This window comes from Coregonus clupeaformis, chromosome 37 (assembly GCF_020615455.1).
Source record: "Coregonus clupeaformis isolate EN_2021a chromosome 37, ASM2061545v1, whole genome shotgun sequence".
NCBI classification, from domain to species: domain Eukaryota; kingdom Metazoa; phylum Chordata; class Actinopteri; order Salmoniformes; family Salmonidae; genus Coregonus; species Coregonus clupeaformis.
In genome coordinates, this window is record NC_059228.1 from 12,337,659 (window position 1) to 12,354,807 (window position 17,149).

The window sequence follows — 17,149 nt, forward strand, 5'->3', positions numbered from 1 at the left end:
AGTGTAGCTACTGCTACAATTAAACAGGCAAAACATCAGTAAAGAGACAAAGTGGAGTCACAATTCAACGGCTCAGACATGAGACGTATGTGGCAGGGTCTACAGACAATCACGGACTACCAGCCACGTCGCCGACACCAGCGTCTTACTTCAGGACAAGCTAAACACCTTCTTTGCCCGCTTTGAGGATAACACAGTGCCACCGACGCGACCCACTACCAAGGACTGTGGGCTTTCCTTCTCCGTGGCCGACGTGAGACTAGTCAAGGATCATATCACCTCTACCTTACCTGCCACCCTAGACCCACTTCAATTTGCTTACCGCCCCAATAGATCTACAGACGATGCAATCACCATCACACTGCACACTGCCCTATCCAATCTGGACAAGAGGAATACCTATGTAAGAATGCTGTTCATTGACTATAGCTCAGCATTCAACGCCATACTACCTTCCAAGCTCATCATTAAGCTCGAGGACCTGGGTCTGAACCCCGCCCTGTGCAACTGGGTCCTGGACTTCCTGACGGGCCGCCCCCAGGTGGTGAAGGTAGGAAACAAGATCTCCACTTCGCTGATCCTCAACACTGGGGCCCCTCAAGGGTGCGTGCTCAGCCCCCTCCTGTACTCCCTGTTCACCCATGACTGCGTGGCCATGCACGCCTCTAACTAAATCATCAAGTTTGCAGATGACACAACAGTAGTAGGCTTGATTACCAACAATGACGAGACCTCCTACAGGGAGGAGGTGAGGGCTCTGGGAGTGTGGTGCCAGGAAAATAACCTCTCACTCAACATCAACAAAACAAAGGAGATGATCATGGACTTCAGGAAACATCCCATCCACATCGACGGGACCGCAGTGGAAAAGGTGGAATGCTTCAAGTTTCTTGGCATACACATCACTGAAAAACTGAAATGGTCCACCCACGCAGACAGTGTGGTGAAGAAGGCGCAACAGAGCCTCTTGTCGGGCTGTATCACCGCCTGGTACTGCACCGCCCACATTGCCGGGGGCAAACTACCTGCCCTCCAGGACACCTACAGCACCCGATGTCACAGGAAGGCAAATAAAATCATCAAGGACATCAACCACCCGAGCCACTGCCTGTTCACCCCACTATCATCCAGAAGGCGAGGTCAGTACAGGTGCATCAAAGCTGGGACCAAGAGACTGAAAAACAGCTTCTATCTCAAGGCCATCAGACTGTTAAATAGCCATCACTAGCACATTAGAGGATGCTGCTGCCTATTGAAATCACTGGCCACTTTAAGAAATGGAACACTAGTCACTTTAATAATGTTTACATATCTTGCGTTACTCATCTCATATGTATATGCTGTATTCTATAAAATTCTACTGTATCTTAGTCCATGCCGCTTTGTCATTGCTCGTCCATATATGTATATATTCTTAATTCCATTCCTTAGATTTGTGTGTATTGGGTATATGTTGTGAAATTGTTAGATATTACTTGTTAGATATTACTGCACTTTCGGAGCTAGAAGCACAAGCATTTCGCTACACCCGCAATAATATCTGCTAAACACGTGTATGTTACAACTAAAATTTTAATTTATTTTATTTTATTTAAGCAAATGAATGTCCATGTGCCCTACTGTACTGACATTCCCACAGAATAACGTTTCTTAACGTTCTCGGAACTATTTGAGAACATTCCCAATGTCAAACCATTTGGAGAACGTTTCTAGAACATTACCAAAAATTTAATTAAATATAACCATGTTTGAACTTTTAGGAAATGTTTTGTTAAAGTAATGAAATACCAAGAAAATAAGTTCCTTAAATGCGCTAAGAATGGTCCAAAGACAAGCAACTATTCTGCACCATTCCCAGAAAGTTGTGGGAAGATTGTATGCAAAATAACCATTGGAGAACCACCAAGCTCTAGAAACATATGGTTCTCAGAACATTATGTGCTAGCTGGGTTATTTCAGATTAAACATAAAAGATATAAAAGGTTAAAGTCTCCTACTGGACTGTTGGGAGTTCTTCTGTGGCTGTCAGTTAAACTAACACAGGATGTGATGTTAACCACCCCAACCTCTGCCTTTCTGGTGTCTTCTGCTGTCTTCAAAGTGATGCTATCACACAGGACTATGTTGAAAGGCAGCTTTAAACCAATTTAAAGCCAATTCAAAATTGGTTGTGGTGCTTTCCCACTGGGTACATACGGGTTGAATCAACGTTGTTTCCACATAATTTCAATGAAATTCTGTTGAACCAACTTGGAGTAGACGTTGAATTGACGTCTCTGCCCAGTGGGTTTCTTCTCTTATGTACTTATGCACCACCTTTCCAAGTACACAATTCATGAAAATAATATTCTGTTGCAAAAAGATTAGAGAATGTCAATCAAAAGATAATGAAATAATCCAACTATCTTGTTCAGTTTTCGCTATTGGCTGTACCTTCTAGTTATAATTGGTTGAGCTCATGTCCTGTGAGAGAGGGGCCATGGTAAGTTTTGCTAGTCTGCAATGTGTGGTGAAAGTGTTGCCTTACAGGAAGTAAAATAAACAGAACAGTGTTGAAAAAGCTCCAACAGGCATTGGTAACATGCTTCTGCTCTTCTCTGGCTTGTGCCTGTGCTCAATTGGTAAGATCTTTTAACAGGATGAAATTGTGTGTGTTTAATTGAAGTTGGAGGTTTTGCATGTCATATTTGTGAAGCCAATTGGTTGTCTAGGTTTTCTAAGGATCTGAGGATTTTGTCAACTTCCTCAGTTTAACCCTTCTGATTACTTTACCATAACATAACTACACCAATATCTGTTAGTAAAAAAATGTCTTTGATCAGTAGCAATGCGTGACAGTAAATTATCATTCTTGTGCAATATAATGCAGCTATATCCTGCTTGATTTATATAATCATGTTAGGGTTAGGCCCTTATGGCTTGGTTTCAGTTTATTTATGAGGAGTCAGATTTCTCTGCTCATGTTGGCTGACTATTTATCAGTATGAGAAAAATATATTGTGTGTCACTTGCCTTTGGCTACAGTTCTGACTGTCAGTTGTAGCACACAGTCTTATGTAAGTGTGTGTGTTTGTGTGTGTGTGTGTGTGTGTGTGTGTGTGTGTGTGTGTATGTGTGTGCGTGCATGCAGTGGTGGAAAAAGTACGCAATTGTCATACTTGAGTAAAAGTAAAGATACCTTAATAGAAAATGACTCAAGTCAAAGTCACCCAGTAAATGACTACTTGAGTAAAAGTCTAAAAGTATTTGGTTTTAAATATACTTAAGTATCAAAAGTAAATGGAATTGCTAAAATGTACTTAAGTATCAAAAGTCAAAGTCAAAGTATAACTCATTTCAAATTCCTTATATTAAGCAAACCAGACGGCATTTTCTAGTTTTCTTTATTTACGGATAGCCAGGGGCACACTCCAACACTCAGATATCATTTACAAACGAAGCATTTGTGTTTAGTGAGTCCGCCAGATCAGAGGCAGTAGGGATGACCAGGGATGTTCTCTTGATAAGTGTGTGAATTGGACCATTTTCCTGTCAAAATGTAACGAGTACTTTTGGGTGTCAGAGAAAATGTATGGTGTAAAAAGTACATCATTTTCTTTAGGAATGTAGTGAAGTACAAGTAAAAGTTGGCAAAAATATAAATAGTAAAGTAAAGTACAGATACCCCAAAAAACTACTTAAGTAGTACTTTAAAGTATTTTAACTTAAGTACTTTACAACACTGTACGCGTGTGCGTGTGTGTGTGTGTGTCTCGCGCAAAGACTGTGAAAATGCAGTGTAGATAGGGATGCCAACACCACATAGATGAGATATAACCAACAAAAAACAAGTAGGCCTACATAAATGAAAACAATAACACTTCAGGTACAGTACATGTCCACTGCCCAAGCCAACGCCAAAGAAAGGATACCTTGTTTATTTTGTATTTTCCATTAGCATTAGTCTTTTTTATTATTATTTCTTAGGGTCAACAATTACCTGTGTCATATTACTAATTATATTGCCTTTTGATATGCTGATTGTTGGCCTGTTTACTTATGTTTTTCTTATTTTACTTATTTTATTGTTTTGTTTTTCAGGCTAATTACCCTAATATAACAAACATTTGTGAATGGTGTTGAGTAAGCACTTTTATTTGTTTCCAGTCAGTTGCCACAGGTATATGTCTGTACCTGGCGCCCCCTATAACATCAGCACGGATGACAAGGGGGTCCTAAAGGCGGTTCTTCATGGGACCTATTCATTTAACAACCAGACCAATGATGCTTTCCTCTTCAGGCCATCTGCAATCGAGAAAGCAGAAAGACAGGTATGGAGGACAAACAATAACTTTGACCTTTATGCTGAACTTTTTTGGCTAAAAACCTGTTAGTGATCATATATAAAATCTGTGCCATATGGTATGGTTCACAATATACTGTAGTTGGACTATACTGGCGAGGCATAAACTTCTTCAGTTCAACAAAGCTTTCCGTTACAGCTTGTAAAGGGGGTCAAATACATTCTGGAAGTAGACCTCTCACGGACTGTGTGCCTCAAAAAGTGGCACAGAAACACAGACCTGGCCAACTGCAAGTTCCAACCAGATGGTTTGTTACAGCAGGTATTGTACAGTACACATTATGTTTTTAGTGCAGAATTAACAAAAGTTGGAAGAACAGTAGTGTGGATTGAATTTAAATATGATACAGTATGTCAAAGTTGTATGTATAGCAATTGGGTAAAGACCAGCACTCATTTTGGCTGACAAGTGGAATGGATCATGGCTAAAAGTCATAACATTGTAGATTATTCTTTATAATAGAGTGCATGTTTGTATTTCAGACCTTCCACTGTGACTTTGAGGTTTGGACTATGTCTTGGCTCCACTTCATGAAGACTACCAATTTTATTTGCAGTCCATCTGACCGACCTTCCACTTCTCCATGAAACCCAATCCTTCCTCATTCAATGTTCTGAGGAAATACTAAGCTGTTTCCTTCTAAACATGGTCATATAACTGAGCATATTTACATTTCTCTAAATAAAAGGAGTAGTTCACTATTTTACAACTTGATGTTAGATGGTCCCTCAACCTGAAAGTAGTCTATGAGCAAGGAGAAACTGTAATCCATGGTTCTTTAAACAGCCAATAAAAACTTCAGCTAAGTTTAGCCACCACAAGATAACAATCAATGGAAGTGATGGGGGCATGTTTAAAAAAATAAATGGCCAAATCACCTTTAAGTAACATAAAAACAAATATGTAGTTGATTTGAATTGATTTCAGGTGATTTGGAATAAATCAATTTTTAAACATGCCCCATCACTTCCATTGATTGTTAGCTTGGGGTTGGCTAAGGTTAGCTGAAGTTTGTAGTGGCTGTTTAAAGAAAACCGAAGCATGGATTACAGTTTATCTTGGCCCATAGACTACTTTCAGGGTGAGGAACCGTCTAACATCAAGTTGTAAAATAGTGAACTACTCCTTTAACATATATAGTCAAACAATGGCAATTTCCATGTGTCTTGAGTAGCAATATGATTTTCAGGCCTTTCAAGTCTAACTTACATAGCAATAACAACCGAAAGGCACCTAACCTTGTACTTTATCCTATAATAAAATGGTAGACCGCATTGACCCTTGCAAATTATACACCGAATTATAAATAATCACATTTTGGCCTGAGTTAGGGTCTGCACAGACTCTGATCAACAAGCTCTGATAAAAAACAGAACCTTGTGAACAAGGACTTGACAACCAAGCACGTATATATAAGGCCATGTAAACATAAACCTTCTACAGATTCCATCTGAAGGCTTGCTCCACAGGGCCTTTTTAACAGCCAGGGTTATCATTCTTCCTCAGCACTCAGTGACCTGAACCCTAACCTTGTGTCTAATAGTCTGTGATACACCTCAATTATTCAAAGGCTCTTATGAAACCAGTGCAGTAGCAGTGTCTGATCTTGAGGAGCGAGTAGAGCAGAAGAGGCTGACTGTAGCAGCGGGCGGCCCTGGGAGGAGGCTCTCTGAGGGGGGTCGGCACTCTCATCTCAGAGCTCTCAGCACCCTCTTTGAAGTAGCGCTCTGTGCACCCTCTTTTAATGAGCTTCACTGGTTCTGAGGCAGGGGAGGGTTTCTATGTGATCTCATGTAGATGTCTACGGTACTGTATATTGCTGAGGCGTACACTGACACTGTTTTCTATCATTTAAGACATGTAGTCGGTCAGTAGCAGGCTAATCTTTATGGCAGTAGTATGTAAACACTAGTAAGTAGCTAAACAAACTGTAGAAATGTGCCATCATGTTTTTCATATTATTAGATAAAAGCCAGTTAAAACATAACTGTTTTAATTTTTAAAAAACTCAGCTGAAAGCTGGCAAAATGGACATTACGTTAGGAAGTTGACAGTGCATTATACAAAAGCCGATGAAATGTATCACAATGAGGGGAAACGATTCATACTTATTTTGTATTCTTTTTGCATCACCTTTATTATGATCAACTAGATCTAGGATTTCTAAATATACACAACAAAATAAATCAGTTCAGTGGCACTCCTAGAATAATACTGATTCAGTGATTTTTACATGTGTATTTCAACTGATAAGATGACGTCTTTGAAATTCTCCAAGTACAAGAATAACATTGTCAGTTATATTTAAGGGTGAGATGAGAGCTTAGTGCAAAAATGAAACTAAAAGTGCAGATACTGAATGGTTTAAACAAACAAAATCGAGAACAAATTTGGCACATTTCAACAACCCAAAACACAGACCTGAAAAACAATGTACCTTACAACATGGGGATTTTTGGGAAAACTACTTTCCCCAAAGACTGTTTGGTTAAATAACACATTCCTTGAGCTACAACTGAAATGCACTGTCAGAAAGGGCTAATAGTTCATTGTGGGCTGATAAGACTAGAAAGGATGGATTTGCATCCCAGTCAAATGCGCCTTAATAGTGCAGATACTTAATGAAGACTAGTCCATGTTTTCCTGAAGCTGGTGAAAAGCAATGCAAATGCAGCACATCAAGCATTAAGCCATTCTTATCAATTCTGATGTATTTGTTGTTATTGGAAAACACTAATTTGGGAGAGACTAGGTAGGGAGGTGTTAGGTAGGCAGACAGCAGTCTCATATATGGGTTTTGTCTGAGAAAGTGGTTGTGCTCAGCTCCCAGCTCACACCTTGCTGAGATCCAGCTTGCAGAGGTAAGGGGAGCGGAAAGAGCCTAGGTAGAGGTGGCCGTCGTGCTCATGTGCCTCGCTGACGTAGGCCGCCACCATGCCGTGGGGGTCATGGAAGCTACGCACGCACGTCCCGCTCTCCTGCAGCTCTATCACCAGGCTGTAGCGAGGCACAAACTTCATCAGCATGTCCTGACTGAAGAGCTGGAGGGAGGGAGGAAGGAGGGAGGGATGAGTCATAGCACAAAAACACAACTGAACTAGAGATCACACATAAAGATACACATTCTAACAAACTGGTCTCATGGTCACAATGAATGAATCCCTTCAATATTTGTTTCCAGCTGGCAAGATCCCAAACCCTTGTATGCAAAAACGCCCAAGAATCAGACCAACAGGAATGAATACTAGACTCATAGTCACAGTAAATAGGACATGCAAATTGTTCTCCCTGTAGTCTTTTTTAAACTTCCATGTAAATGGACAAAGCTATTGTTTTATATCATATAATACCATATGATATCACATCATGTCATATCATCTACCTTAAAGATGAGCTTCTTGATCCAGGGCTTCTGGGACAGGAAGTCCAGCATGGAGAAGCCAGGGTTGGGCCGCACCGCTGACATTGCCACCCAGTACCCTCCAGAGGAGCTGCGACGGATGTTGTCAGGGAAACCAGGCAGGTTGTCAACAAATGTGTCCATTCCTCCTTTATTTAGACCTGACACATGGACCCTAGAGGGACACAGACAGTCAATTAAATGGAAATTCAGGAGATGAGGGAAAGAAAGTCTATTCTGTCATGCAGATTAAGGTTAAAATGGCTTGCCTCATGCGCACGGTATGTGTGACAGACAGAGGTATTACGGGAAACAATTCAAAACATTTGACAAAAGAACTATTGTACGAGCAGTCTTCACAATACTTTGAAGTCTGTGTTATAGAAAGACCACCCAGATTCAGAGTTCTCAGCAGCACCAGGGTATTTGTCTCAGCAAGCTGTCTGCATTGATAAAGCCAAAGGAAAATGTATGACTTATGACTATTATAAACCAGTTATGGGAGGGAGGAAATAATCTACTTGCTGGGAATACCTAAAAGGAATCCATTTACTGATTTCCATTCTGCACAGTCAGCAAATAGAAAACGTCCCCAAACTGTCTGCATTACATGCTGACCACACCGCTCGCGTCACAAAATACATTTACACATACATGTTATTCAATCATTGCACCCACACTACTTGCGCGCATCAACGAGCGTCTGCGTAGCCAGGCACTAAAATAGAACTTGGTTCTATTTCTGACACTTCACGCGCTGCAAGTCCTGCCTCTCCCATCTCCTCATTGGTTTTTAGGAGCATATAGCCACGTGGGTGATTGAAAGATGAATTGAGGTCCACACTCCAGTCCAGTTGGTAGTGGTAATGCACCTTAAACTTGGTTGCCAACTGCCATATAAAGTCCAAAGAACAAGAAGCCTTCTAGAAGAAACGAACTCGGTTTACCCTTTTATCTGTGGATTAATTGTCGGAGTAGAGGACCTTGTGCATTTCAGGTAAAATAACTACCCAATGTTTATATCCCAGGACAAATTAGCTAGCAACAGCAAGCTAGTTAGCTAAATTGCCATACTTGTTTAATGCTTTTGGACCCGACCCCAAATTAATATAGTTGGTTCAGAGTTCGTTTTGATATTTCAACCTGCGTGTCCTCCCCCTTTCTACCCACACAAGCATTACTATTAGAGAATGGACAAGCTAATTTTGTCTTTCTACTCAGGCAGCTTGGTGAAGGGGCTCCGTTACCAAGGCAACAGTCCGCTTGCATCATTTATCCAGGTGAGGCTTGGGAGAATTGACTGTGCTCCTTGCAGGTTTTAAAAAGCGTGACATTACAAAGGCGAAATATACCAATGAAATCTTGTTACGGTGGAGAGAAAATAATGAAAACCAGAGAAAAATTTAAAACCTTGTGGGCGCACTTGGAGCACGTTCAAAGAGGCCACCAAAACAACCTAGCATCTGATGAAACAAGAGATAACTACAGAACGTTTCAAAAGAGGAAGAGAGAGAGAAATAAGGGGGGAATCCCCTGTGGGTAGCATTTCTTCACTCAGTGAATTAGTTAAATAAGGCTGGTTGTGTTGCTCAGGAGGATCAACTACAGTACCTGCGAATCCTAGCCATGGTAGTCTCAGTCACCAGTACAGACTCCTCATCAGGGAAAAGCTGGATCCCGTTGGCAAAACGAAGGTTCTCCATCAACACTGTTACCTCCTTGGTCTCTGTGTCATACTCTAACACACTGAAAGACAGACAGAGGGTTACATATGGACAGCTTTTCTCAGACTTCAGTTTGTTGTCTTTATAAACCATTCCTTCTTAAAAATGAAAGGTACCCACATTATGTATGAACACACATGCTTTTAAGGCACTATAATAACCTAAATCTATATCAAATATCAATAGAAACTATTGACAAAGGAGACAAGACCTTGCTTTTAGAATGTGCTCAAGGCTCTCCATAAGGTCTGTGGTAACAGTTACCGTCCATCTGCTGTGGCCTCCATGATAAGATGAAGGTAGTCTCTGCGCTGCCACCTGCTGCTAGAGTCTGTGAAGTACACTTTCCTCCCATCCTGTGTTACATCTAGGTCATTAACAAAGGAGAGCCTCCGGCCCCCTACCATCTGCCCAGCCGACACCAGGTTGGTCACCTCACCTTTAGAATGAGTCAAGGAGAGAGAGTTACATCACTAAAATGACTTGCATACTACAGCGCTTTTATTTGGAGGATATTATATGCAACAAAATGTATTATACTGAGTAAAAGGTGAAATTGTTGGGAAATTCAAAAACAAATATTTAATTCCTAACAGGTCTATGTCACATTACTGATATTAAAATCTATCCTATCAAGGAAATAGAGCACTGTGATGCCATTGCTATGTAGAAGCTTGCCCTTAGCTGTGTATGCTACTGACCTGTGACAGGGTTGACCTCGAAAAGCCCCAGATAGGCGTCAGCTACAAACAGGGTGCCGTTAGGACCCACTCTGATACCCAGGGGTCGTCCACAGCTAGGCTCCTGCTCACGGGATCCATCTAAAACATAGCACACAACCCAGTGGACATGAGGTATCTGAAGTAATTCCTCATTTATTGGGTGCTATTTATAATTCAATCATTTTGAACAGGCTAATCTGATTAATATGAGCAAATACTAGGGTTAGAGCTCAGTCTATTCTTGACATGTCTTTTCAGTTTTGAGCCAACCTGCTAGGCCTGTTGTGCATTAAGCCATCCTTGTTGTGCAAGTATAAAAACATTCCATAAAAGGCACGAGTGAAATGCAACTGCTAAGAGTTGCTTATGATTGAGCATTTGAAACTCCAGTCTTCAGCAATTGGAACTGTTGAGTCATTTCTGTTGAGTCATTTCTGTCTAAATCATGTCAAGTTGAGAGTTGAGACAACATTGTGAAATGAAAGTTTATGAAATCAGGTCTAACTGAGTCCGGCAACACAATGAGTGAAGAATCAGTCACAGCTCTAGTCCTTGCTCACTTACCACAGGGTGGCTTGCCAAGTCTGGCTATAACAGTGATGCTCTTGCCCTCAATCTTCACTATCTTCCCATCAGCCGTACCTGTGTACATCACATCTAGAGAAGGAGATAGACAATAACAATTAGCATTTAGAAACTGAAAAAATGCCAGGGCAATATGTTGGACACGGTTCACCATTATGACCTCAGAAAAGCAAAACAGTTGCAGAGGAATACTAGTCAAGCAGAAGTCATGTCATGTGTGAAAATATATGTCATCCCAAATATCTGTCTGTCACTAAGACCACGCTTACCATAGCTCATTTGGAAAACCTAAACATCTGCCATTATTGGTCACCAGCTGACATGTCTGCAATCCAGACTGCATTGCCCTATCACCTTTGATATATCAGGCTGCTGTTACTGTGGCATCACCATGAATTACACAAGCCCAAACAAACTGGGTGAAGGACATTGTCATGTGGCGAAACTCCAACTGGAATGCTCTACCCCCATACTAACCTCCGAAGTTGGCAATGGACTCTGGGCCAACAAGCTGGTCTTCAAACAGCCGCTGTGCCTCCCTCAGCTTAAAGTTGGGCTCGTAACACCCAGACATAAGGGGAGGCTCATTGAGGCTGAAAAGACAAGAGGAAACAAATGAGGAAACAGAATCAGTATGAATCACTGATCAACACCCTTGTCCTTGACTAGACTGTACCCTGGAGCCTAGTGCTGTGGAGAAATGGGAGAGAGGAAATCCTTGGCCCCAAGACCTCAGAATGGATCATTAAGTGTGGATGCAGAATTGAGCAATGAATTGTAATGAGGACAGGGAGATGCATGCTATTTGTTCTGAGGGGCAGACACTGGTGATAAATGAGATCAGCTTTGTCTATGACCCAAGGCCATTGTGCAAGTTGGGGCAGCAAATCACTCAATCTAATCGCATTAGTAGAGAATGCAGTATAGAGAAATACGGCTATGCAGTTGTGGAGAGATCGGGTTGTGGCAGAGGAGTGGACAAGGGGGATTCTGAACTGACTGGAGGCGCCTAAAAGAAAATGGCAACCGTGCATTCAGACTTTGAGCAGAGTGCCTTATCAATCTTTCCTCAATCATTAATGAATCAATTATTGAAATAAGATCATGTTTGGCTAAGCATTTTGTATTTGCATCAGAACATTAGGCCTACATGATAAATTCTATTGCTTAGGGACAATTGAAACCATTCTACATACTAAAGTTATATACTACATAATGTATGTTCTACAAGTAGCATAAGCCTAGTCAATCAGTTGAGTGAAATCTGTGAGAGGGACTTATACAAGTAGTATAAGCCTAGTCATTCAGTTGAGTGAAATCTGTCAGAGGGTCTTGTGGTAGAAATGTACAGAACAGTTTCCACAAACGTTATTTCCAAAAGTTGAAAAGTAAGCAGAAATGTTGACTATGCAGACTGACTAAAGTATATTGCAGTAAAGCTGATTAGTCTTAACATTCCTTGAAGTCAATACATTTCTGAGCTATTGGAGTGAACATGATTCTAAAGACCAGGAGAAAAAAAGAGAGAAGGATTTTCATTCTTGACATCTCACCTGAGCAGCTCAGGGTGAATAGGAGACTCAAGCAGAAAAAAGACCACAAGCAATGGAAGGATCAGGCATCCTCCCAAGGTCACTAGGGTCACACGGAATACCTTTCCACTGTAGGTACTGGGGAAAACAAAACATAGATCAATTAAAGCCGCCCGCCACTTTTCTATACAGCTGAGGGATGATGCTGAGGAAATGTAACCTCTCTCAAATTCATAGAGAGTTCTAGATGCAAGGACTGACAGTCTGACATCCATATGATAAATATTTGGAAGATTTGTATGTTCTTGTTGTTTATAAACAATGGAGTAGGCCTATAACCTTTATGTTTTGGGTTAAATAAAGGTTTGATAGCTGTGTTAAGCTACTGAGGCATAGGCCTAAGTTATATTCTTCAAGATTTTAATATCAATTTGTTATTGGGTGTTTGAAGAGATAAATTAGGTCAGCTCAGGTCAACAGTGGATGATGCAGTACTCAAACATACACACAGAATGCAAATGCATCTATTTTCAGAGAGAATACATCTATGACAAACCTAAATAGGCCTTACTATCACTCAGTGCATGCTGGCCAATTATCTCCACTTATTACTGACTGTTTGGTTCATACCATGCATGCATAATGCAAAGTAATTCATCCACTGTTACCTGTCAGTGAGTGGAAAACTGACCTATACATGGATTGTGTTTACTTCTGCATCTCTCATCAACTAGCAAGTGGAAATGCGAATCATGCAGCCTGAAACACAGTGGTTGACTGCATCTGTGCGTGAGGCAATAAATACTACATAGCAAGGAAAGCAGTATCTGATGTTAATATCAATACTGTATTATTTAGAGTAGGCTAGCTTACCTGGTTCCCTTGTATTGGGGTTCCTGTAATTCGTCTGTGATGACCTGTGGTCTGTTCAGCCTCCTGAACCGCAGTCCCTCTGGCTCATTCATATTGAAATGAGACTTCTACTATGACTCTATCCAAAAATGAGGTTTCAAGTAAGCAACTCGCTACATGAGAAGGTTGATAATTCGATTGCTTGTAAAGACAGATACATGCAGGACATCGTAGTGACAGCTACAGTATTCAACGACTAGCTTTCCTGGCCGTGGACAGTTTTTACGCAATACGCATTTTTTAGACGACAGCTGCTGTCTCTAATCATTGATATTTAACGCCACCTGCTGTTGTGGAGTGTGCAGTACAGACCTTTTTTAAAACGTCCTATCAAAGACTGAAGAAGAAGCGAGACATCCCACTCCCTTATTGTTTCTATTTTAATGGAAATCCAGACCAAGCTGCTATCGCATTGGTGTCTATGGAGAGCCACCCCCTTTTTTCAAATGGTTAACGGCCTGAGTTAACTATCTTAATATATCCACCATCTTTGGTGATATGACCAGAGGAAGGTCAAAATCAGTCCAAGGAGAATACAGGGATAAGCGTGGAGGTCTATAGAGTACTACAGTAAGAGTCATAATGCCCAAAAAACCTAGCATTCAAAGAAGGAAATTGTTCCAATCGTTTTTTCACCATACATTTTTTTAGAATTTTAGAAACACTTAAAATAAGGGCTGTGTTTTGTGTAGGCTTACCCTTGCATGAAGTTTTGATAACTGTGTAAATCTCTCTAGGAGAAGGTGACTTATCAATATATTTGCCTGTATTTACCCCCGAAATTAAATGCTTATTAGCTGCTAATGTGGCTATCACAAAGACCTACAAATACCATGATGATCTGGACGAGACTGCTGAATAGAGGCAAAGGTAAGAATCTCTGGATGAACTACAGTATCTAATGTTAGCTGAATTTAGTAATGAATAAATTGGCTACATTTCTTTAAATTGACAATTCTGTGAACTGTCTTGTGCACGTTTTAAATTGACACAATACCTGTTAGCAAACGTGTCAGCTGGAGATGACGTGCAAGAGTTTGCAGGGATTTGTAGTCTTGCATGATGCCTACTTTGATGCTACTAATTAGCATTTTAGAATCTGAGAGTAAATAGAGATTGATAAAAGGCACCTTGTCCGAGAGAGATTTACATGGTTATCAAAACGTCACGCCAGGGTAAGCCCTGGGTCTGAACCCGGCCCTGTGAAACTGGGTCCTGGACTTCCTGACGGGCCGCCCCCAGGTGGTGAAGGTAGGAAACAACATCTCCACTTCGCTGATCCTCAACACTGGGGCCCCACAAGGGCGTGCTCAGCCCCCTCCTGTACTCCCTGTTCACCCATGACTGCGTGGCCAAGCACGCCTCCAACTCAATCAAGTTCGCAGACGACACAACAGTAGTAGGCTTGATTACCAACAATGACGAGACCGCCGACAGGGAGGAGGTGAGGGCTCTGGGAGTGTGGTGCCAGGAAAATAACCTCTCACTTAACGTCAACAAAACAAAGGAGATGATCATGGACTTCAGGAAACAGCAGAGGGTGCACCCCCCTATCCACATCGACAGGACCGCAGTGGAGAAGGTGGAAAGCTTCAAATTCCTTGCCGTACACATCCCCGACAAACTTAAATGGTCCACCCCACGCACAGTGTGGTGAAGAAGGCGCAACAGAGCCTCTTCAACCTCAGGAGGCTGAAGAAATCCGGCTTGGCATCTAAAACCCTCACAAACTTTTATAGATGCACAATTGAGAGCATCCTGTCAGACTGTATCACCACCTGGTACGGCAACTGCACCACCCGCAACCGCAGGGCTCTCCAGAGGGTGGTGCGGTCTGCCGAACGCATTATCGGTGGCAAACTACCCGCCCTCCAAGACACATACAGCATCCGATGTCACAGGAAGGCCAAAAAGATCATCAAGGACATCAACCACCTGAGCCACTGCCTGTTCACCCCGCTATCATCCAGAAGGAGAGGTCAGTACAGGTGCATCAAAGCTGGGACTGAGAGAATGAAAAACAGCTTCTATCTCAAGGCCATGTTAAATAGCCATCACTAGCACATTAGAGGCTGCTGCTGCCTATTGAAATCACTGGCCACTTTAAGAAATGGAACACTAGTCACTTTAATAATGTTTACATATCTTGCACTACTCATCTCATATGTATATACTGCTTTCTATTCTATAATATTCTACTGTATCTTAGTACATGCCGCTCTGTCATTGCTTGTCCATATATGTATATTCCATTCCTTACTAGTTTTGTGTGTATTAGGTATATGTTGTGAAATTGTTAGATATTACTGCACTGTCGGAGCTAGAAGCACAAGCATTTCGCTACACCCGCTATAACATCTGCTAAACATGTGTATGTGACAAATAAAATTGATTTTTTGAAACAAAACAAAGCCCTTATTTTAAGTGTTTCTAAAATTCCTTATGGGAAAAATGAATGGTGGAAAAACGATTGGAAACATTTCCCTGTTTCACCGCTAGGTTTTATGGGTATTATGACACCTCCACTCTGGAGCTCTATGAGAGAGAGATACTGGGAGCTTTCGAGCTGTAAGCCGAAAGTAGCCGACTGTAGACGAAAGTCGACAAGTAAAGTCGGGCAGGTACATAATATGCACAAACACTTGGACAACTTCTGCTGTTTCTAGGAAACGACGATGAAGTGGATGCTATCGAAATTCTACTTCTCCTACACGATTTAATTGAATGAATATCGTGATAAGTAAATTAGATACTAGACCAAGGTTTTTCTAACATTCACAAGACTGGTTTCGTATTTCTGTGAGGATTTTCTCAAAATATAACCAGGTAGTGATGCATATACACTGACCAAAAATATAAGTTACTGAGTTACAGTTCATATAAGGAAATCAGTCAATTGAAATAAATGCATTAGGCCCTAATCTATGGATTTCACATGACTGGGAATACAGATATGCATCTGTTGGTCACAGATACCTTTTTTTTTTTAAAGGTAGGTGCGTGGATCAGAACCAGTCTGTATCTGGTGTGACCACCATTTGCCTCATGCAGCGCGACACATCTCCTTCGCATAGAGTTGATCAGGCTGTTCATTGTGGCCTGTGGAATGTTGTCCCACTCCTCTTCAATGGCTGTGCAAAGTTGCTGGATATTGGCAGGAACTGGAACACGCTGCCGTACACGTCGATCCAGAGCATCCCAAACATGGTCAATGGGTGACATGTCTGGTGAGTATGCAGGCCACGGAAAGACTGGACCATTTTCAGCTTCCAGGAATTGTGTAAAGATCCTTACGACATGGGGCCGTGCATTATCATGCTGAAACATGAGGCGGCGGATGAATGGCATGACAATGGGCCTCAGGATCTCGTCACGGTATCTCTGTGCATTCAAATTGCCATCAATAAAATGCAATTGTGTTCGTTGTCCGTAGCTTATGCCTGCCCATACCATAACCCCACCGCCCCCATGGGGCACTCTGTTCACAACGTTGACATCAGTAAACCACTCGCCCACATGACGCCATACACGCTGTCTGCCATCTGCCCGGTACAGTTGAAACAAGGACATCCATGACTAGCACACTTCTCCAGAGTGCCAATGGCCATCGAAGGTGAGCATTTGCCCACTGAAGTCGGTTATGACGCCTAACTGCAGTCAGGTCAAGACCCTGGTGAAGACGACGAGCATGCAGATGAGCTTCCCTGAGACAGTTTCTGACTGTTTGTGCAGAAATTCATTGGTTGTGCAAACCCACGGTTTCATCAGCTGTCTGGTTAGCTGGTCTCAGTCGATCCCGCAGGTGAAGAAGCCGGATGTGGAGGTCCTGGGCTGGCGTGGTTACACGTGGTCTGCGGTTTTGAGGCCGGTTGGACGTACTGCCAAATTCTCTAAAACGACGTTTGAGGCGGCATATGATAGAGAAATGAAC

At 41.8% G+C, this 17,149-nt stretch overlaps 2 protein-coding genes across 2 annotated transcripts; one reads left to right on the forward strand and one right to left on the reverse strand.

Moving 5' to 3' along the window:
- Positions 1-2,548: 2,548 nt before the first annotated feature.
- On the forward strand, positions 2,549-5,617 carry LOC121553203 (cystatin-F-like). Its single transcript, XM_041866207.2, has 4 exons — positions 2,549-2,621; positions 4,147-4,310; positions 4,482-4,604; positions 4,826-5,617. The coding sequence occupies exons 1-4, from the start codon at positions 2,582-2,584 to the stop codon at positions 4,928-4,930; spliced, it is 432 nt and encodes a 143-aa protein (XP_041722141.1). The 5' UTR covers positions 2,549-2,581; the 3' UTR covers positions 4,931-5,617.
- An 834-nt stretch (positions 5,618-6,451) lies between these two features.
- LOC121553202 (adipocyte plasma membrane associated protein) lies at positions 6,452-13,463 on the reverse strand. Its single transcript, XM_041866206.2, has 9 exons — positions 13,180-13,463; positions 12,328-12,444; positions 11,252-11,367; positions 10,754-10,846; positions 10,169-10,288; positions 9,732-9,906; positions 9,355-9,489; positions 7,726-7,918; positions 6,452-7,384 (listed from the first exon to the last, which is right to left on the reverse strand). Exons 1-9 carry the CDS (start codon positions 13,269-13,271, stop codon positions 7,175-7,177), a joined length of 1,251 nt encoding a protein of 416 aa, XP_041722140.1. The 5' UTR covers positions 13,272-13,463; the 3' UTR covers positions 6,452-7,174.
- Positions 13,464-17,149: the final 3,686 nt, after the last annotated feature.

Coding starts and splice junctions, on each gene's coding strand:
- LOC121553203 (XM_041866207.2), top strand. CDS start 2,582: ATGCTTCTGCTCTTCTCTGGCTTGTGCCTGTGCTCAATTG. Junction 4,311..4,481: donor TCGAGAAAGCAGAAAGACAG/GTATGGAGGACA, acceptor TTTCCGTTACAG/CTTGTAAAGGGGGTCAAATA. Junction 4,605..4,825: donor CAGATGGTTTGTTACAGCAG/GTATTGTACAGT, acceptor TTTGTATTTCAG/ACCTTCCACTGTGACTTTGA.
- LOC121553202 (XM_041866206.2), bottom strand. CDS start 13,271: ATGAATGAGCCAGAGGGACTGCGGTTCAGGAGGCTGAACAGACCACAG. Junction 12,445..13,179: donor CCCCAATACAAGGGAACCAG/GTAAGCTAGCCT, acceptor TGTTTTCCCCAG/TACCTACAGTGGAAAGGTAT. Junction 7,385..7,725: donor TCAAGAAGCTCATCTTTAAG/GTAGATGATATG, acceptor CCCTCCCTCCAG/CTCTTCAGTCAGGACATGCT.